Source organism: Purpureocillium lilacinum (genome assembly GCF_023168085.1).
Source record: "Purpureocillium lilacinum CBS 284.36 DNA, scaffold_2, whole genome shotgun sequence".
Taxonomy (NCBI): domain Eukaryota; kingdom Fungi; phylum Ascomycota; class Sordariomycetes; order Hypocreales; family Ophiocordycipitaceae; genus Purpureocillium; species Purpureocillium lilacinum.
In genome coordinates this window covers 2,398,072-2,414,730 of record NW_027072112.1, presented here as the reverse complement: position 1 = coordinate 2,414,730, position 16,659 = coordinate 2,398,072, and the positions used below count along the sequence as shown (strand labels likewise).

The 16,659-nt window shown below is 58.2% G+C and overlaps 7 protein-coding genes across 7 annotated transcripts; 6 read left to right on the top strand and 1 right to left on the bottom strand.

The window, feature by feature from the left end:
* Positions 1-476: 476 nt before the first annotated feature.
* On the top strand, positions 477-2,478 carry PLICBS_002509 (uncharacterized protein; the record flags this gene model as incomplete). Its single annotated transcript, XM_018322196.2, has 6 exons — positions 477-545; positions 648-1,066; positions 1,153-1,165; positions 1,241-1,306; positions 1,392-1,876; positions 1,971-2,478. The coding sequence occupies 6 exons, from the start codon at positions 477-479 to the stop codon at positions 2,476-2,478; spliced, it is 1,560 nt and encodes a 519-aa protein (XP_018179676.2).
* A 3,214-nt stretch (positions 2,479-5,692) lies between these two features.
* On the top strand, positions 5,693-6,674 carry PLICBS_002508 (uncharacterized protein; the record flags this gene model as incomplete). The annotated part of the gene is made up of 2 exons (XM_018322195.1): positions 5,693-5,740; positions 5,799-6,674. 2 exons carry the CDS (start codon positions 5,693-5,695, stop codon positions 6,672-6,674), a joined length of 924 nt encoding a protein of 307 aa, XP_018179675.1.
* Positions 6,675-7,371: 697 nt separating this feature from the next.
* On the top strand, positions 7,372-8,495 carry PLICBS_002507 (uncharacterized protein; the record flags this gene model as incomplete). The annotated part of the gene is made up of 3 exons (XM_065600030.1): positions 7,372-7,793; positions 7,916-8,001; positions 8,098-8,495. The coding sequence occupies 3 exons, from the start codon at positions 7,372-7,374 to the stop codon at positions 8,493-8,495; spliced, it is 906 nt and encodes a 301-aa protein (XP_065456102.1).
* An 86-nt stretch (positions 8,496-8,581) lies between these two features.
* PLICBS_002506 (U4/U6-U5 snRNP complex subunit lsm6) lies at positions 8,582-9,092 on the bottom strand (the record flags this gene model as incomplete). The annotated part of the gene is made up of 3 exons (XM_018322194.1): positions 8,582-8,607; positions 8,796-8,909; positions 8,981-9,092. 3 exons carry the CDS (start codon positions 9,090-9,092, stop codon positions 8,582-8,584), a joined length of 252 nt encoding a protein of 83 aa, XP_018179674.1.
* Positions 9,093-9,664: 572 nt separating this feature from the next.
* Positions 9,665-11,263, top strand: PLICBS_002505 (uncharacterized protein; the record flags this gene model as incomplete). The annotated part of the gene is made up of 2 exons (XM_018322193.2): positions 9,665-10,128; positions 10,195-11,263. 2 exons carry the CDS (start codon positions 9,665-9,667, stop codon positions 11,261-11,263), a joined length of 1,533 nt encoding a protein of 510 aa, XP_018179673.2.
* A 1,514-nt stretch (positions 11,264-12,777) lies between these two features.
* On the top strand, positions 12,778-13,983 carry PLICBS_002504 (uncharacterized protein; the record flags this gene model as incomplete). The annotated part of the gene is made up of 1 exon (XM_018322192.2): positions 12,778-13,983. The coding sequence occupies one exon, from the start codon at positions 12,778-12,780 to the stop codon at positions 13,981-13,983; it is 1,206 nt and encodes a 401-aa protein (XP_018179672.2).
* Positions 13,984-16,084: 2,101 nt separating this feature from the next.
* On the top strand, positions 16,085-16,291 carry PLICBS_002503 (uncharacterized protein; the record flags this gene model as incomplete). The annotated part of the gene is made up of 1 exon (XM_065600029.1): positions 16,085-16,291. One exon carries the CDS (start codon positions 16,085-16,087, stop codon positions 16,289-16,291), a length of 207 nt encoding a protein of 68 aa, XP_065456101.1.
* Positions 16,292-16,659: the final 368 nt, after the last annotated feature.

Genomic DNA, 16,659 nt, shown 5'->3' with positions numbered 1-16,659 from the left:
AAAAAACGTGTGTGCCGCAACAACAGGGGGCAGCTGGGCTGGGGCGCTGGGTTGGGCGGGCGGTCGCCGGAGCAAGTCCCGGGCCTGGGGCCGAGGGGTCGCGTCCGGCCCCACCTCCCGCGCAGCGACACCCCGGCCCCGGTCTCGGGATCTGGACGCCGTGGATCTTCCCTCTCCGCGAGGCGAGGGCGCGCGCGTCGAGGCCCGAACGCGGTCGAGACTGTGGGCCCGCGGGGCGGCGATGCTGTACATATGAAGCATCTTTGTTGTAATATTTTGCCATGGTGCTGCTGCTACCTATTTCTTTTGGGTTGTTCGTCTGACTTCGTTCGTGCGACATCCAAAAGCCGTCCGTCTGGCTGGTGTAATAGGATCGCGAACAGACAGAGCGCGTCATTGCCGACCTTGGTGAACCGATTATTATACCCGCGGCGCGAGAAGCTGATAGTCTGTGATCTGCCCTTTCTTCAGGCGCCATGGGCAAGGAAATCAGTCCCGTGGAGGAGCGGTCCATCGACGACCTGAGCGATGGCGTCGACCGCGAGGTGCGTCCACGGCCCTTCTCCCCAGTCCCCATTCTACTGCGAATTCTTCTCTCGCAGGGCGTCACTCGTTTTTCTAACAAAAGCGCACGCAACCCCCAACAGACGGCCGCATACGCCGCGCGCGAAGCCGTCGTCATCGACGACGAGACCAACAAGCGCCTCTTCTGGGCCATCAACAAGCACGTGCTGCCCTTCATGCTGGGCACCTACTTCTGCCAGACGCTCGACAAGGGCACCATGGGCTTCGCGTCCATCATGGGCATCATCCCGGACGCAGGGCTCGAGGGCAACAAGTTCAACTGGGTCGGCACGGTGCTCTACATGGGCGCCCTCGTCGGCGAGTACCCCACCAACTTCCTCATCCAGAAGCTGCCCGTGGGGAAGTACCTGGCCTTCAACGTCGGGTGCTGGGGCGCCGTCGTGGCGTGCTCGGCGGCGGCGAATAACTTTCCGTCGCTGATGGTGGTGCGGTTTTTGCTGGGGCTGTTTGAGAGCGTGGTGCAGCCTGCGTTTATTGTCATGTAAGTGGCGTGCCGTCTTCATCCCCCCCGTCCCTCGCAATTTTGTTGCATGGTGATGGAAAGCTAACGGGTGGTGACGGCGGCAGAACGTCCATGTGGGTATGTGTACACTGAATAAAACGCGGGAGGGCATGGTCTCTTCCTGACTGCCGGCTGACATTAGGCCCAAAACAGTACACGAAGCAGGAGCAGATGATTCTCGTGTCTCTGTGGTACTCCATGATGGGCATCCAGCTGATGGTAAGTGCTCGCGCGCGAGCAACCACGGGTGCCCCCTTGACCGCGTGCCTACATATCTAACACCTGATCTTTCTCATTCCTGCAGCTCGGCGGCATGATCGCCTACGGCGTCTCGCACTACAGCGGCGCCCTCATGAAGTCGTGGCAGCTGCTCTTCATGGTGCTCGGCCTCGCGACCGTCGTCTGGGCCGCGTGCCTGGCCAAGTGGCTGCCCGACTCGCCCATGAAGGCCAAGTGCTTCAACGAGGACGAGAAGCGGCTCATGGTGGAGCGGGTGCGCGCCAACGAGACGGGCATCCAGAACCGCAAGTACAAGAAGCCGCAGATCAAGGAGGCGCTGACGGACCCCGTCGTGTGGTGCTACATCCTGCTGCAGCTCACGTCGACGCTCATCATCGGCGGCCTCAGCACCTTCTCCAACCTCATCATCAAGTCGTTTGGCTTTACGTATCTGCAGACGCAGCTGCTCAACATTGCGCAGGGCGCCGTCACCATCGGCGTCATGGTCGGGGGCGCGTGGACGGCGACGGTGACGCGGCAGACGGCGTTTGTCATGCACGGCTGGTCGGTGTGAGTGTTCCTCTCCTCCACGATGTTTATTATATGGACGGACGTTTTGCGCGCCTATCGTCGGTCGGTTTGGCTAACCACAAACGACATCTAGTCCGGCCATCATCGGCACCGCCGTCATCTACTCGATCGCGCCGACGCACGACACGCGCATCGGGCTGCTCATCGCCTTCTACTGCACGCAGTTCTTCCTGGCGCAGGGCAACCTCATCTTCTCGCTCATCTCGCGCAACATCGCGGGGCAGACCAAGAAGTCGACGACGCTGGCGCTGACGTTCATCGGCTGGGCCGTGGGCAACGTGACGGCGCCGCAGATCTTCCAGGCGAGCGACGCGCCGCGGTACAGGAAGGGCTTCACGGCGCACTTTTGCCTCTACGTCATCTTCAACGGCATTCTCGCGACGCTGCGCGTCCTGCTGGTGCGCCGCAACGCCGCCAAGAGGGCCGCCCACGTCGGCTCGGACGCGGACAACGACGGCCGCCCGCTCGCCGAGGGCGAGGAGGGCAAGGGCAAGGGACAGGGCAGGGAGCATATTTCGCACTCGAACGCGTTTGCGGACTTGACGGATATCCAGAACCCCGATTTCCGGTACGATGTATAGGCGAGCCGAGTGGTTGCCATGGCCATGTGGCACGGGTTGGCAGAGAGGCTGCGGCCGAACACTGGAAGTCGATTCTTGACTACCGGTTACGTTACTGGGGCTTTATGAAGCTGGTGAAGGCCTCTGTTTGTGGTTTCGCCGCCATGAAAGGCCGGGTCTAGTACTTTGATGAGAACAGCGAGATCGTATGAATAATGTCGTGTCGTGTCGTCGTCGAGTTTGAGATGTGACGGGCAAATGTGCCGTTGTCTCTGGGTCATCTTAGATCGCGTGTAAGCGAAGTCATCTATCACGCTTCTGCGTCGTCGTGTAGAAGGAGATGGCAGCACTGCCTTCAATGCTTCACATGCCGATGTCTCGGAGCATCCAAGGTAGCGAGATGACATTACGGACGAAGTCGCAGGGTAGCCCGGGCTGACGCACTGGGGTTAGACATCGTGCCATGCGAGAAGACGGAGAGTTTCGTCGAAAGTGGCATTCATGAATCTAGATGCAAGTACGGGACTGTAAGGTAATGTATATCTTGCAGAATGAAACACTGTAAATGTTGCGGCAGGCAGGCACCGTCGTCTCTTCGGGATTGATGCCGCTTCTTTTAATGGCAAGCACGTGGCGGCTGGCCGTCTGCAGTGGCGCACAACCAGCGCCAGGAACAGCGCCAGCCCGGGAGCCAGTACCGTTTAGGTACGTAGTTAAGTCGGGACCCCGGCAGATGGTCACCCCCCCTATTGGGCAGGGATTTTCACTGAAATCTACTCTCTTCTTTATATAATAAGATAAGAACTATAAGAGATATACTTATAAAATTTTAAAATCAATTAAATAAATAAGAAAGCTATTTTTTTAATTTAAAATATTTTATTATTTTAAAGCCTATAATTAATTATATAATTATATCTATAGTTTTCTTAATTTTTAATATTAAATTATATATTTAATTAATAGATTACTTTATAGCTTAGTTATTTATAGAGTATATATTTTATATAATAAGATATAATAAAATATAAAATCTATATTTATATTATATAAGCTTAATTAATAATAGATTTATAAAAATCTTATATAATAAATTAATTTTTATTATTTAAGAGTTAAAAATAAAAAAATATTATTTTTATATAAAAAATAATTATAATAATCTAAGATATTTTTATTTTTTTATAATATTTTAAAATAAAATAATAAAAAAATAAAATTTAATTTTTTTTAATTTTTTTTAAGAATATTCTTAGATTTCTATATTTAGATATATATATCTATAAATAAACTTCCTATAAAAATTCTATATAAAAACTAATATATAAAATTTAAGAGCTTAATTTTATAAGTATTTTTCTTAATTTTATATAAATAATTTTATAAAATTAAGGTTTATTAAGAATTTCCTTTAAATCCTTAACTAAATCTTTAAACTTTTTTAGAATTTTTTTTACTTTATATATAAGATAGTTATATTAATATAAAATATTTTCTTAATATATATAGGTATTTAAGTATCTAAAAATATACTTTAGTTTATATAATTGTTTTTATACGAATTAATATTAATTTTTAGAAAGGTAGCGATTTAGTCGATTTTGGTGGGAAAACGCTGCCCAACAGGGGGGGTGACCATCTGCAGGGGTCCCGACTTAACTACGTGCCTTACCGGGTTCAGGCTCCTTCCGGGGCAATGGCGTGTTCCAGGTTGCTCGCACCTGCCGCAGCTGCGGACCCCTTCCCTTCTGGATTCCCGCCCCCAAAACTTCACTCCGTCCCCGTCGACACCTTTGATTCTCCTCCTCGTCACACACACTTGCTGCATGTATGTATCCACGCAGCACATTACCGTATTGTCCCGTACTGTGCACGAGTCGCACTGCCATTCGCCGTCACGCACCCACCCCACCGTCCGTCTCCTCCTCCTCCGCCACCGCCGCCTCCACCTCGTCCGCATCTCGCGCCCTCGTATCGCGTTGGCTCATGCTGCAGAGCGTCCGCCCGTGGTCCCTGCACGACCCAGCCGAGCACCGCGGTGCGCTGGCTTGGCTGGCTCCAAACGAGGGCGGCGGCGCGATGATGCCTGCCAAGCTGTGGAGGAGACCCAGTCGCGCCGTTCTGGACTGACGGACGGACGAACGACGGCCCCCCGGCGGTCCACGTCGCATCGTGCCATGCCTGCCGGCCTGCCTGGCTGGTCGCCCCGGAGCCATACATATGACTCGGTGCTGCACATACCATACGACTCCCCGTCCCTTTGCGCCGTCGCCAACGTGCCACTGCGCAGCAAGGGTTGCACCGCCGACGCCAGCGCCCAGCTCGGCCGCAGATCGGCAGCTTTGTTCGGGAGCGGGCGTGCGACGTGTGTGCGTCCTTGCGCCTCCTGTGCAACATGCCGCCGGCCATCGAGCGCCTATCCCATGCGTCCCTGGGTCTTGGTGACCCCGGCCGCGACGCCCAACAGCACCGCCGTTGAGTTGTTGGCCGCACAATCGCCGCCTTCGCCGCCGCCGCCGCCCCCGTCATGGCCGCCCTGCCGGGCCTGCTGCTGCTGCTGCTTCTTCTTTGCTGCTCCGGGACCAGGGCTCTTGTTCCTGTGAGACGATGCAACAGCCACGAGAATAGCCACAAAGTCCACCGTCCACTGCATCATCTGCATGTCGCAGCCCACCCCGGGACCAAAAAGCAAGCATTCTGCGGCTCCCTTGCACCTTGACTAAAATCCTGACGCTCTGGCGGTGCGTCTGCCCGTGAATTACTCGCTGAACCAAAAAGACACAGACACGAAAGCCCCTGTGCTTCTTTAGGTTGCCCGATCTCCGTGTCTTGTCCTCTCGTTGGTGACTGAAACGTCGATCGCTCCTCACCTTTCTGTGGTTGCATCCCGAGAGGGAAAAAAACGAGCTCCGGTGTCACGGACTGCCAGCTGCCACTCCCGCCGCCGCTGGTTCTTTCCACTCCAGACCCGCTGCCTTGGCTCACATCTACCTTATGCCGGCTGCTGCTCCTCGTTTGTGTCGGAGCGACGTTCGGGCCCAATCCTTTCTTCCTCCCTTTCCACCTGAGTGCAGAGCGTGACACGACTTCACTGCTAAGGCCTGCCATGGCTTCGTCGTCTCTCGCTTAATCACGTCCGCCAGACTCTTTCCCACATTCGTTATAATACTTGGCAGGCGTCTTCGCACTTGCATACGCAAGTTCTCACGAGGCGTTCTCGCGCGGGACGACCAAAATGGGTAAATTCTTTGTCGGTTGGGAGCTATGGCAGGACATGACATTTGTGAGACCCCCCCTCTTACGCCGCAGGCCCCTTGGGCTCACGCTCCGCCTTTGTCTAGGTCCTCGCCTGTGCCATCGTGCTTGTATTTGTCGTCGGCGTCGTGAAGCTGTGGTGGTCCAACCGCAGAATCCGAAAGTACGAAATCATCGAGGAGGAGAGGAGACGGCGGCTCCAGGAGATGCGGCACTGCGGCATCGACTCGACGAACCCCAACGATATCCCCTTTGGAGTCCGCGCCCTGGAGAGCGGCGTCGAGGTCGAGGGCATCTGGATATCGCGGACTAACACGCCCGACGGCAGCCGACTCGGAGCCTCGTCAACCGTCACACTTACGGAAGAGCCGCATGGTAGCAGGTGGAAGGGTAAGGAACGGGCCGTCGAGTCGAGGCTGCGTGACGACTCTACCACATATTCCGTCGAGGACGCCCAGATGGCAAAGCGCGTGACGATGACGCGCTTCCCTGCGGCCGTCGAAGCCGCGAGGAGCAGCGACTGGTCCGCGGCAGACGTGCGCGACTCGACAGAAACCGAGATGCTGTCGACGTATTCGACGAGGAGGCCATCTACGTCACGAGAAACCCAGGGAGGGGGGGAGCCTAGCTCATCACCAAGCTCCCACGAACGAAGCTTCCCCCTGCTTCCACCCGTGAACTTGCACCAGCAGCATCTCACGGTGCCTACTGCGATGTCGTACTCGCATCGGCACTCGCTCGAGGTGGAGCCCCGCGAGGCCGTCTTGTACGGCACGGCCGAAGTATACGCCAACAGAAAGACGAGGCGCAGCAACATGGGCTTTGAGGTGCTGCCGGCAGGAGTCTTGGGCCCCAGGCAGGAGCTTCTAAGCTACGATGCGGACGAGTCAAACGTTGACACGGATGCCACGGTGCAACGCAGCGAGGGGCCGTCGAAGCTGCGGAAGAAGTCCCGCAGCTAGAGGGACTGCACGGGATGCGTCGACGCCGGGCTCTGCCACCATATAAATTGTTATGTCAGCGGACAATTACGATGCTGTACTGTACAGTGCCCGAGCATGAGGCGGCGGCGGCGTCATTAGGGCGGCGCCCGTCGCGGCCCGACACGGGCCTGGCGACGATCAGGGCGACCAATGTAACGTTTTCACGACGAGCTTGTACATACATGAGACACGCCAAATGAATAACGGCCGAAGAAGGCACCCAGGATTGTGCAGTGAGTGAATGAATCAGTGAATAAATAAGCAAAGACTTGCACGGTGAAGTTGTCGTAGCCGCTCTGTGCGTACGAGTACGGCGCGGTGCGGCGTAACAACGGGCTCGTAATTCGATCGGCTTCCGCTCCGATGGTCGGGGCATAGCTCGATAACACCACCACCACCCTCCAGTTGCATCATCCAGTGGGACGGCACGCCTTGACGCAAGAGTAAGCTCCCGTTAGTTAGGTTATTAGCACGCGACTTGACTCGGCTGCAACGGCGCCGTGCCGAAGCCGGATGCTCGACTTATATATAATACAGCGCCCGAGACGGAGGGGCGTACCGTCATCCATGACCGTGTTGTTGTTGAAGACCGGTTGGGGTCTTTCCGTGCATTGTTTTGTTCCGCGGATAACTACTGCCATTGCTAAGTGAGAGCGAAGCAAGCATTAGAGGTAAAATGGCGTCCTCATCGTCAGCAACACCCACCGCAGGCGTCGCCGGCGTCGACCAGGCCGCGGCAAAGGGCTTCGACGACGCGGCGGCATACGACCTGCACCGGCCGTCGTACCCGCCCCGGGCCGTCGACGCGCTGCTCGCGCACCTGGGCGTCGCCGGCGCCGGCGCGCACCGCGTCGTCGACCTCGCGGCGGGGACGGGCAAGTTCACGGAGCTGCTGGCGGCGCGGCGGCGCGAGGGCGAGGGTGACGGGGAAGGCGAGGGCCTCGAGGTGGTGGCCGTGGAGCCCGTGGCCAAGATGCGGCGCGAGCTCGAGGCCAAGCGGCTGGCGGGCGTGACGGCGAGGGACGGGCTGGCGACGAGGATGGAGGGCGTGGAGGACGGGTGGGCGGACGCGGTGGTGGCGGCGCAGTCGTTTCACTGGTGAGTGCAGCCGTTGCCTTTACCTTTGCCAGCACGATATCAGGGCCTCTACGAGGGGGAGGGAAGGAGGAAGCTTCTGCAGACACTAGAACGCTCATGAAAGGCCCGTTGGGTATCACTAGGTTCGCGCACGAGGAGGCGCTGCGGGAGATTCGCCGGGTGCTCAAGCCGGGGGGCAAGCTGGGCGTCATCTGGAACATTGAAGAATGTGCGTTCCCCTTTTCCCTTTCCACTTCCTCCGTACGGCTATCACGCATATGTTGTTCCCCTGGCTAAACAGAACGCGCGCGCTCCCCACGGCCAGACAACCAGCCGCGCGGGTGGAAGACATCCACGCGCTGGGAGCGGGAGCTCAACGAGCTCATCCTGGCACTGCCCGCCGACGGCCCGCCGCGCTTCCGCGACGACAAGTGGCGCGAGGTATTCGAGCGGCAGGCGGCGGAGCGGGACGAGGAGAAGAGGCTCGTGTCGACGCCCATCGCCGAGGAGCGGCTGCCGTTCACGGTGTGGCGGACGCGCGAGCTGCTCTGGGACCGCGTCAACACGCTGAGCCAGGTGTACATGCTGGAGAGGGGCGGGCCCAGGGAGGCGTTCCGGGCGCGCTTCGACGAGATCCTGGACGGGGCGGACGGGAGCTGGAACGACGAGGGCGAGATTGAGTTTCACGGGACGACGGTATATACGTGGACGACGAGGCTGTAGACTGTAGGCCGCCGGAACACCACTGCATTATCAGGACGGATGACATGCAATATTTCTTCTTGATATTCTTTAATTCATCTCAAGCTTTATGAGTCTGCGGAAATGTACATGACTGTTCGCACGTAGGTCAGCAGGCCAGTCCGTCAGGGGTTGGTTGGGCGACACCGCACGAGGAGGAGGAGGAGGAAGAGGAGGAGGAGGAGGAAGAGGAGGAGGAGGAGGAAGAGGAGGAGGAGGAGGAAGAGGAGGAGGAGGAGGCGGTAGTGGTGGTGGTGGTGGATGAAGGGGAGGGCGCCTCACCGTTGTTGCCTCGCACAAAGGCGTCGCCGTACTCCCTCCGCTTGGTGCCGTTGACAAACTCCTGCGTCTTCTCGAGCGCAATGTTCATGTACCCGTCCACCGACTGCAGCTCGCCTGTAGTCGCGTCAGTCGTCGGCCACGGTCAGTCGGCCAGCGACGCGCCGGGAGCGTCTCTCTCAACTCACCCTTGTAGACGACGCCCGAGTTGAGCTTGACGATGACGGGGTTGCCGATGATGTCGCTCAGGAAGCTGGACGGGTCCTTGCCCTCGCCCTGCGAGGCGCTGCCGTTCTCCATTTTGAGAGGGTCTGCGTGCGATGAGTAGGCGCGTGAGTGGCGAGGAGGGCGGCGGTGCGTTGGAGGGCTGTGAGGCGCTGGCGGTGATGTGATGTGACGGATCGACGTTGAAGTCGGAGACGGAGGTTGAGATTGCTGAGGTCAGAACCTGGAGGAACCGATCTCGAGGTAGCGCGCGGTAAGGCTGCTGGGCCTGTGGGGGTGGCTCGCACTGTGGCGGGCCCGCCTCGCTGCACTCCTTCGGAGCCGCAGCCGTTAGCGCTGGACCTCCACTGAAGCGGCCCCCAAAAGTTGCCTTGCGACGCGCCTCCACGCGCCCGTGACGAGCGGCTCGCAACCGCCAAGAACCGCCCGTCGCCTTTTTGTCTTCCCGGCGTCGTCTTTGTCTGACAGCCTCACCACCACCACCCCCCCACGCCCACCAACTATAAAAACGACTGGCTAGCCCTCGTGCTTCCCATCCATGTGGTGGCGGCAGTCGCAGTAGTGGCATTGCATTTGCTCGAGCTCCAGAATCCAGATCAGAAGGAGAAGCCCACGGCAAACGGGCGTCCGCAGCCTAGCCTCCCGCCATGGCCGACGGAGGTGCCGCGACGTCGCCACCGAAGCGACTCAAGAAGCTGCCGTTCAAGCCCACGGCGCTGCGCAAGACGTCGCTGCCCAAGCACGCCTCCAGCGACGACGACAAGAATGCGCCCGACGACAACAACAACAGCAACAACGATGACGACGGGCTCGCGCTCTTCCGCAGGGCCAAGGAGATGGAGCCCATTGTCGCGGCGGAACGCGAGCGCAGGCTCAAGAAGAAGCAGCAGCGCGAGGAGGAGAAGAGGAAACGGGCGTCCATCAAGCTGGGCAAGCGGCCCCTACAGGAAGACGGTGACGATGTTGACGCCGCGCACCACGACGACGGCCCATCGTGGGAGCACGGAAGCCCCTCGAAAGAACCACCGTCGACGGCAGAGTCCGCGGCCGGCCTCGGCCCCAACCCAGTCAGCCTCGATAAGTCTACGACCGTGGAAAAGGAGAGCTTCAGGTGAGCAGCTTTCGCATTGTCGTAGGATTTTAGACTTTGGCTGACGTGGCACCACGTACGAAGTAGCGATCTGGTTACCCCTCCCGCGTCGAAGCGCACGAGGATCGGTTTAACTCCCACTGAGACCCCGATCCCGTCTTTTGAGGAGGCCGAAGAAGTTGCCGTCGACTCGCCATCTACGCGCCTTCTACGGTCAAACCGCAAGGCAGCCACGCCGATCAAGAGCTCCCCTCAGAGGGCGGCGCCACGGGCGTACGACGTGGTCATCCCCATCGACTCGGACTCGGAGTCGGACGCCGTCTTTGCGACTCCGTCCAGACGACGCCGAAGCACCAGCGGCCTCGTGGTGGTCGACGACTCCCCCGCTCTGCTGCCGCCCGACGACGAGGACGCCGAGTTTGAAGAGTACGTGCGGAAAGCCGAGCAGCAACGCGCGCGCGACCAAGCCATGATGGACAGTGGCACGGACACTGGCACGCCGGCCCCAAAGGAGCAGGTCGAGATAGTCGTCACGTCTCAGGTGGCCAACACGTCATCCTTCCGTGCCAGGTTTCTCTACACCAGGCCGCTCAAGGTGGTGCGCGACACGTGGATGGCGGTGCAGGAGCAAAAGGGGGCCACCCTCCCGGTACAAAGTGCCGACGACATCATCCTCACCTGGCGGCGCAAGCGCGTCTACGTCACCTCGACGCTCCTCCACCTGGGCATCCGGCCGCGCCACGGACGCGTCTGGGTGGACGGCAACAGCAGGGACGGGCTGATGGAAGACGGCAAGCGGGTGCACATGGAAGCGTGGACGCCGGAGCTATTCCAGGACATGGAGCGCGAGGAGGAGCAGCGGCTGAAGCGCGAGGCTGGCGAGCTGTCCGAAGAAGAGTACGTCGACGAGGAGCCGCCGGCGCCGGAGATCAAGATCAGGGTGATACTCGAGGCCAAGGGTCTCGAGGACGTCAGGCTGACGGTGCGGCCCGAGACGACGGTCGAGACGCTGGCGACGGGGTTCCGAAAGGAGCGGGGCGTCGGGTCGGACACACAGCTGCGCGTCAGGTTTGACGGCGAGTGGCTGGACGAGCACGTCACCATGGAGGAGGCCGACGTCGAGGACATGAACAAGTTTGAGGTTCACTTCCGGTGACGACGGCGGCGGTGGTCCGCCGGCCCATGGGACATGGGGACATGGGGTACACGACCCGGACGTGTAACACGAAATCACGCGTGCGTTTCTGAATCAGCGATCTATAGCGAGAGAGAGATACCCCCTCAACAAGAAACGAATGCGATGACAGCGAGATCTTGCAGTTTGGACTCTCTCGTGTGAGCAGTTTTCGCGCGGGATTTGCCATGGACCTCCCGCCCATTGTCTATCTACTCATGCCGAGACTGCGGGAAACAGGGCGTCGCACATGACGACGTGCACGACCCGGCGCATTCGCTGAATCTCGAAGAAACTGATATGCTCGTGCTGTTCCAGCGTCGATTCGGGGCAAGCCGCGCCGCCATCGTCAATCGCCTTGGGCATCAGGATGTTGTTGCCTCACCCCACACACTGCCTGACGGCGTAGTCGTGCTCGCTATCCTCATGGCATGGTGTTCTGAGGACTGGTTTTCTCCACCACGGGCAAGCGGATGTAGTTGTCGCTGGGGCCGCTTCATCGACGTGGCCTGCTTCGTACGGTTGCTGCTGTGACCTCGCGTCGTAGAGGCATGGATCCGCGCAGCTAATCAATGGTTTGGTATAGGTTCGCAGCTGCAGAAAGTCGGTAAGCCAGCCTGCCAGTGACAACGGCCGGGCGGGACGACACGCTTGGCCACAGCCGTGTAATGGGGCCCGTTGCCCAGCAGAGAGGAAGCGCGCGTCGAGGCTGGCATTGTTGATGCAATCAAACATACTTCGAATGAGTCCAGGCGGCCACCAAGTCTGCGATGGCTTCTTCGAGGCGTAATTCGCGACGGCCGCTTCTAGTACACGCGCGTCTTATTAGACACTGCAAGATATAGTACTTTGTACAGCAGCAGTGTGCACGTGAAGGGGCATATAGGGGTGAGAGGCTGAGGCCTGCCGGTGTAGTGTAGGCCCGGCGCATGAAGAAGAAAGTCATACATGCTTCGTCACGGCGTGCTCAGCGGGCCGGCCAGATGGGGCGGCGCATAAACCAAATCTCGCGATGTATACCTTTCCTTGCCTTTTCGCAATCGCTGCGAGCCAAGGCCAGAAGACAGTCAATGCCTTGACGACATGGGCCGTGTCGCTGCAGCTGGCCGGTCCTGTTATCCCAACGCTGCATGAAGCACTTTGTAGCACGCTCCAGAGACCTTTGTGCTCAATAGTCTCCCTCGCCTTGCATGAATGCATCTCACGCGCCTTGGCGCCGAAGAGCCGTACCGCACCGATCTGGGCGATGGTCAGTAGATACAGCGCGGCCTCTGTGGCGCTGCATGATATTGGAAAGACGCAGTATCGTGATGCATGTGCATTATAGACTCTTTAAAGTTGCAGCACGGCATCAAGCAGTGCTTGCCCTCGAGCACGAGTGCACGTGTATATATAAGGACGACTCCGGCGCTCCGTCTCAAGCGTTTTGGCAAGTCGACGCCGTTCTCCTCTTGACATACCGGCTCGAACAACAAGTCAATCTCTCCATCGCTGTCATGAAGGTCTTCACCGCAGCCGTCTGCTTTGCAGGCCTTGCTTCCGGGCAAGCATGGTACACAGTGGACTCAGACGAGACTAGAGGCTGGTCTAAGTGCCTGCACGTGGACCAATGGAAGAACAATACAGTCAAAGACGGACAGTGCGTTGGGCTCACGGCAAGTTGCTACTACGACTTGCTTCGCAACGGACACGTTGATACGGACGGCGTGGTTCCCTTTGAATGCAAAATAGCTAGACAATGGGCCGGCGAACCGGCCGAGTACCACCAGGTCTGGGTTCCGAAAAAGCATATCGGTGACCCTGGGGCCAAGGCCGAGCTCGACAAAAAGCTCGACACTTTTGGCAGGACCATTGAACTGTCCAACGTGGTCAGGCACCTGGACGAGGTCATTGACCGAGGAGGGCTCGAACAAGACCCGGCTCCTGACGTTCCGGCCCTGGTCAAGGAGCTGGTTGCCGCCACTCCCGACAACAACAAGATGAAATATGACAACAGCCTTGCGGACCTCGCGATGCGGGTCGTCAAGCCCGTCTTGAGGAAAAACATTGAATGGTCCGTTGGGTACTCACGCCAGGGATCCAGGGAAGCGACACTGGACAAGCTGTCGGGGACTTGTTTCCACCTCGTCGACGCGGCGTCCCTTTCTCGAGTCGCCCATCCCAAGCCATCCAACACGTCGGCCATGACCGAGTTGGAGCGCGCCATCAAAGCAGTTGCGGTCCTCAAGACTCGAGATGCCATCATCAGGGGGCTGTCTGCACCCCCGCTGCCCGACTTCGAGCCAAAAATCGAGGATGCCATGAGGCGTCTCCAGCAGGCGCACAAGGCGAGCGCGCAACAGTGTCAGGCCCGCATAGCCCGCGAGGAAGCCACTGCGGCCAAGTCTGCCGAGCTGGCGTTTGGGAAAGACGAGGGCGCAAGAATCGTCTCGGAGCTCCGCAAGCCGGAGCAGGGTTGCGGCAAGGCACTGACGCAAGGCCTGAGGGCTCCGGCTGAGCTCCGCAAAAACTTCGATCAATTCTGGAACTTTGCGACTGAGGTATATCCCGCTCGGAATGGGGGGGGCTCAGGCACTGATTTCAATTCCGACGGAACGATCGACAACGACAAACTCTTTGATCCTAAGGCTATCCGGGGGGGACTGGGCGTCAAGAAGTTCCCGACCCCTCCGAACCCTACATATCGGGAGCGTCACAACTGAGAAGAAGGGGCAGCAGCTAGGGCCGCTCTGGCGTGCAGCGCAAAGAGGGCAAGATTCCCCAAAGTGTTCTCTCCCTCGACCACAGTGCCAGCTAGATATCAACTCTTTAACGCGGCATAGCTACCTTGTTCTCTCCTCAGCCGTGACTTATGCGTTATCACTTTCAACTCCGTGCACGAAGACACGACTTTGTAACCCGTGACCATGTTGGTGTGTTGCTACCGAACCCGAGGAGCTACTTCTGGTCTCGATCGTCAGACGAGTTCTGAGGCAATCGGATTGATGAAAAGAGAATTGAAAAGAGAAGGAAAAAAAAGTAAAGAAAACAAGGGATCCGTTGAGACCACGGCAACGAGTGACAGTACACGCCTCGCTGCGGCGGGCATCATAAGCCATGTGTCCTGCGTGTGCTCCAGTAGACGCTTCAACATGCGCCATGGCCAGTTGATGAAGCACAATGGGGAGGCCGGGTTTTCGCGACGACCCTCACATTCGAGGACTGAGGCTCAAACTGCCTCTGGGGGTGGAGAGATGAACACGGTGATGATATCGACGGCAACAACGCATTGGCTTCGTATCCACTCTTGGCCATCAGTTCGACTAGCCTATTACACTGGCATAAACCCAGACTTTGGGCCTGTTCGCCGGCGGAAGGTCTCAAGATGCCAACGCCGTCAACGCCGTCAAAGTCGTCTACGTCAACAGCTACAGGGGAAGCTGCGTGTCGGGCTGAGAGGGCATCCGGTATGGTAGACCGATCGATACAGGGTGATGAGGCAGCTTTTATGCAACTCTCGTGACCAAATCCACTGCCTTGATACCCATGTCGAAAACGCCCTATGATACTCTCTGCCGAACTGCCAAACATCAATCAAGACACTGGACATGGCTATCGGACCCAATTCGAGCCTGCCAGATATTAACTACGGAGAGCCTGCGACTCCTGTGTAAACTTACAGTGGCACAAAAGAAAGACCCCCGGCGTATAAGCCCGTGTCTCCCGCCATTGAAAACACTCGGCCATTGAAAACACTCGCAGTCTATATCACGAAGCAGTTCAACTTCATCGTCGTTGTGTGGCCCGCGCAACCGAGTCGAAACGCCGCGCAACCCAGCCCGCACTCTCACGAGCACTCTCACACCCCCCTTTTTGCTGCGGCGCCCAAACGTCTCGTCACGGGCGCTCCCTGTCCCCTTCGTCCTCAACTTTATCTTGGCAATCCAGGCCCTTACGTGTGAGAACCCCAACTTGGCCGTGCCTGAGGTCAGCGTGTGCGTCATGTATTTGGTACCTTATATAATGGGCCATTCCGAGGACATGTTAGGGCCTTAGGGCGATACGAGACTTGCGTTGGAGTAATAGGGAGGTTTGCTGTTGCTGTTGCTGTTGCTGTTGCTGTTGCTGTTGCTGTTGCTGTTGCTGTTGCTGTTGCTGTTGCTGGAACATATACAACCAAAAGCATAGCACAGACAGACAGCAAAGTCAAGCCGCCTCGTCTCCCCGTCATCATTGAGAACGCCAACAACGACATCTAGCAACGCCCCCGTCCGTCCAGCCGGGCAACTAACCGCCCCGCCGCCCCTTTGCTCCTCCAATGCACCCCCTCCACATCCTCATCGCCGCCCTCGCGGCGCTCCTGCCCGCGCCGCCCGTCCACTGCAGCAAAGACCACGACCACGCCCAGAGGAGGAGGGGGAGGAGGAGGACGAGGAGGAGGAGGAGGAGAGTCCCACCACCACGTCGGCGCCGCGGCAGAAGACGAGGCAGCACGCGAACGGGACAGAGACCGCAGCCGGCATCGCGACGACAGCGGCGGGGGAAACCAGCACCACCAGCCTGGGGAGAAAAAGTCCCCGAGTGCGAAACCCCCTCCTCCTCCTCCTCCTCCTCCTCCGCCAACAACACGCTGCCGCGCAAGTGCGACGACCCCATCCACAGCCCGCAGCGCGTCGTCGCCTGCAGGGGCAACAGGCCCTGCAGGGGCATCCACGACTGGGCGCCCGTCTTCAAGGGCGTTGTACGCGTACGCGCACGCGCGCGGCGACAAGTCCTACCGCACGAGGTGGTACCGCAACGGGGCGGCTCATATCCTGCTGGCCCATGGGGGGCGGCAAGGACGGCGGCATATGCGCCTTCTTCGAGGGCATGAAGGGCGGCGCCGGCGCCGGCGAGGACGTGGACCTCATGGTCGGCCTCATGTCCGACTGGCACTGCGGGTGCGCCAGGTACCTGGACAAGCTCGGCGGCGTCGTCATCGACTATGTCGAGGACGTCAAGCACTGCAACGGCAGCTGCGTGGCGGGCTAGTCTGTATCATGTCGGCTGAGGAACAGCTCCGTTCGCGTTGTGTAACGTCGGTATTCTCCCTTGACGACTTAACAAGTCATCCATGTCCACTCCGTGTACATAATAGAACCTGTCATCACGAGTGAAGTGGAGGGCCTATGGCACGGCATAAAGGGTTACTCGTCGGCAGTCTTGGGGTATTGAAATTGCTCCAACTGCTAGGGCCGCTAGGTCGATATCAATGCCGCACGGCGTACGGCCGGCCGATGCTTGGCTACCCGCTTGAGATACCTAGATGCTTCCGACCATCCTCGTCGGCCGATCCATCGTCTCCGGCTCCAAGACCCAAATCCACACCGAAACGCCACGGTTACCAATGCTCGAGGCCC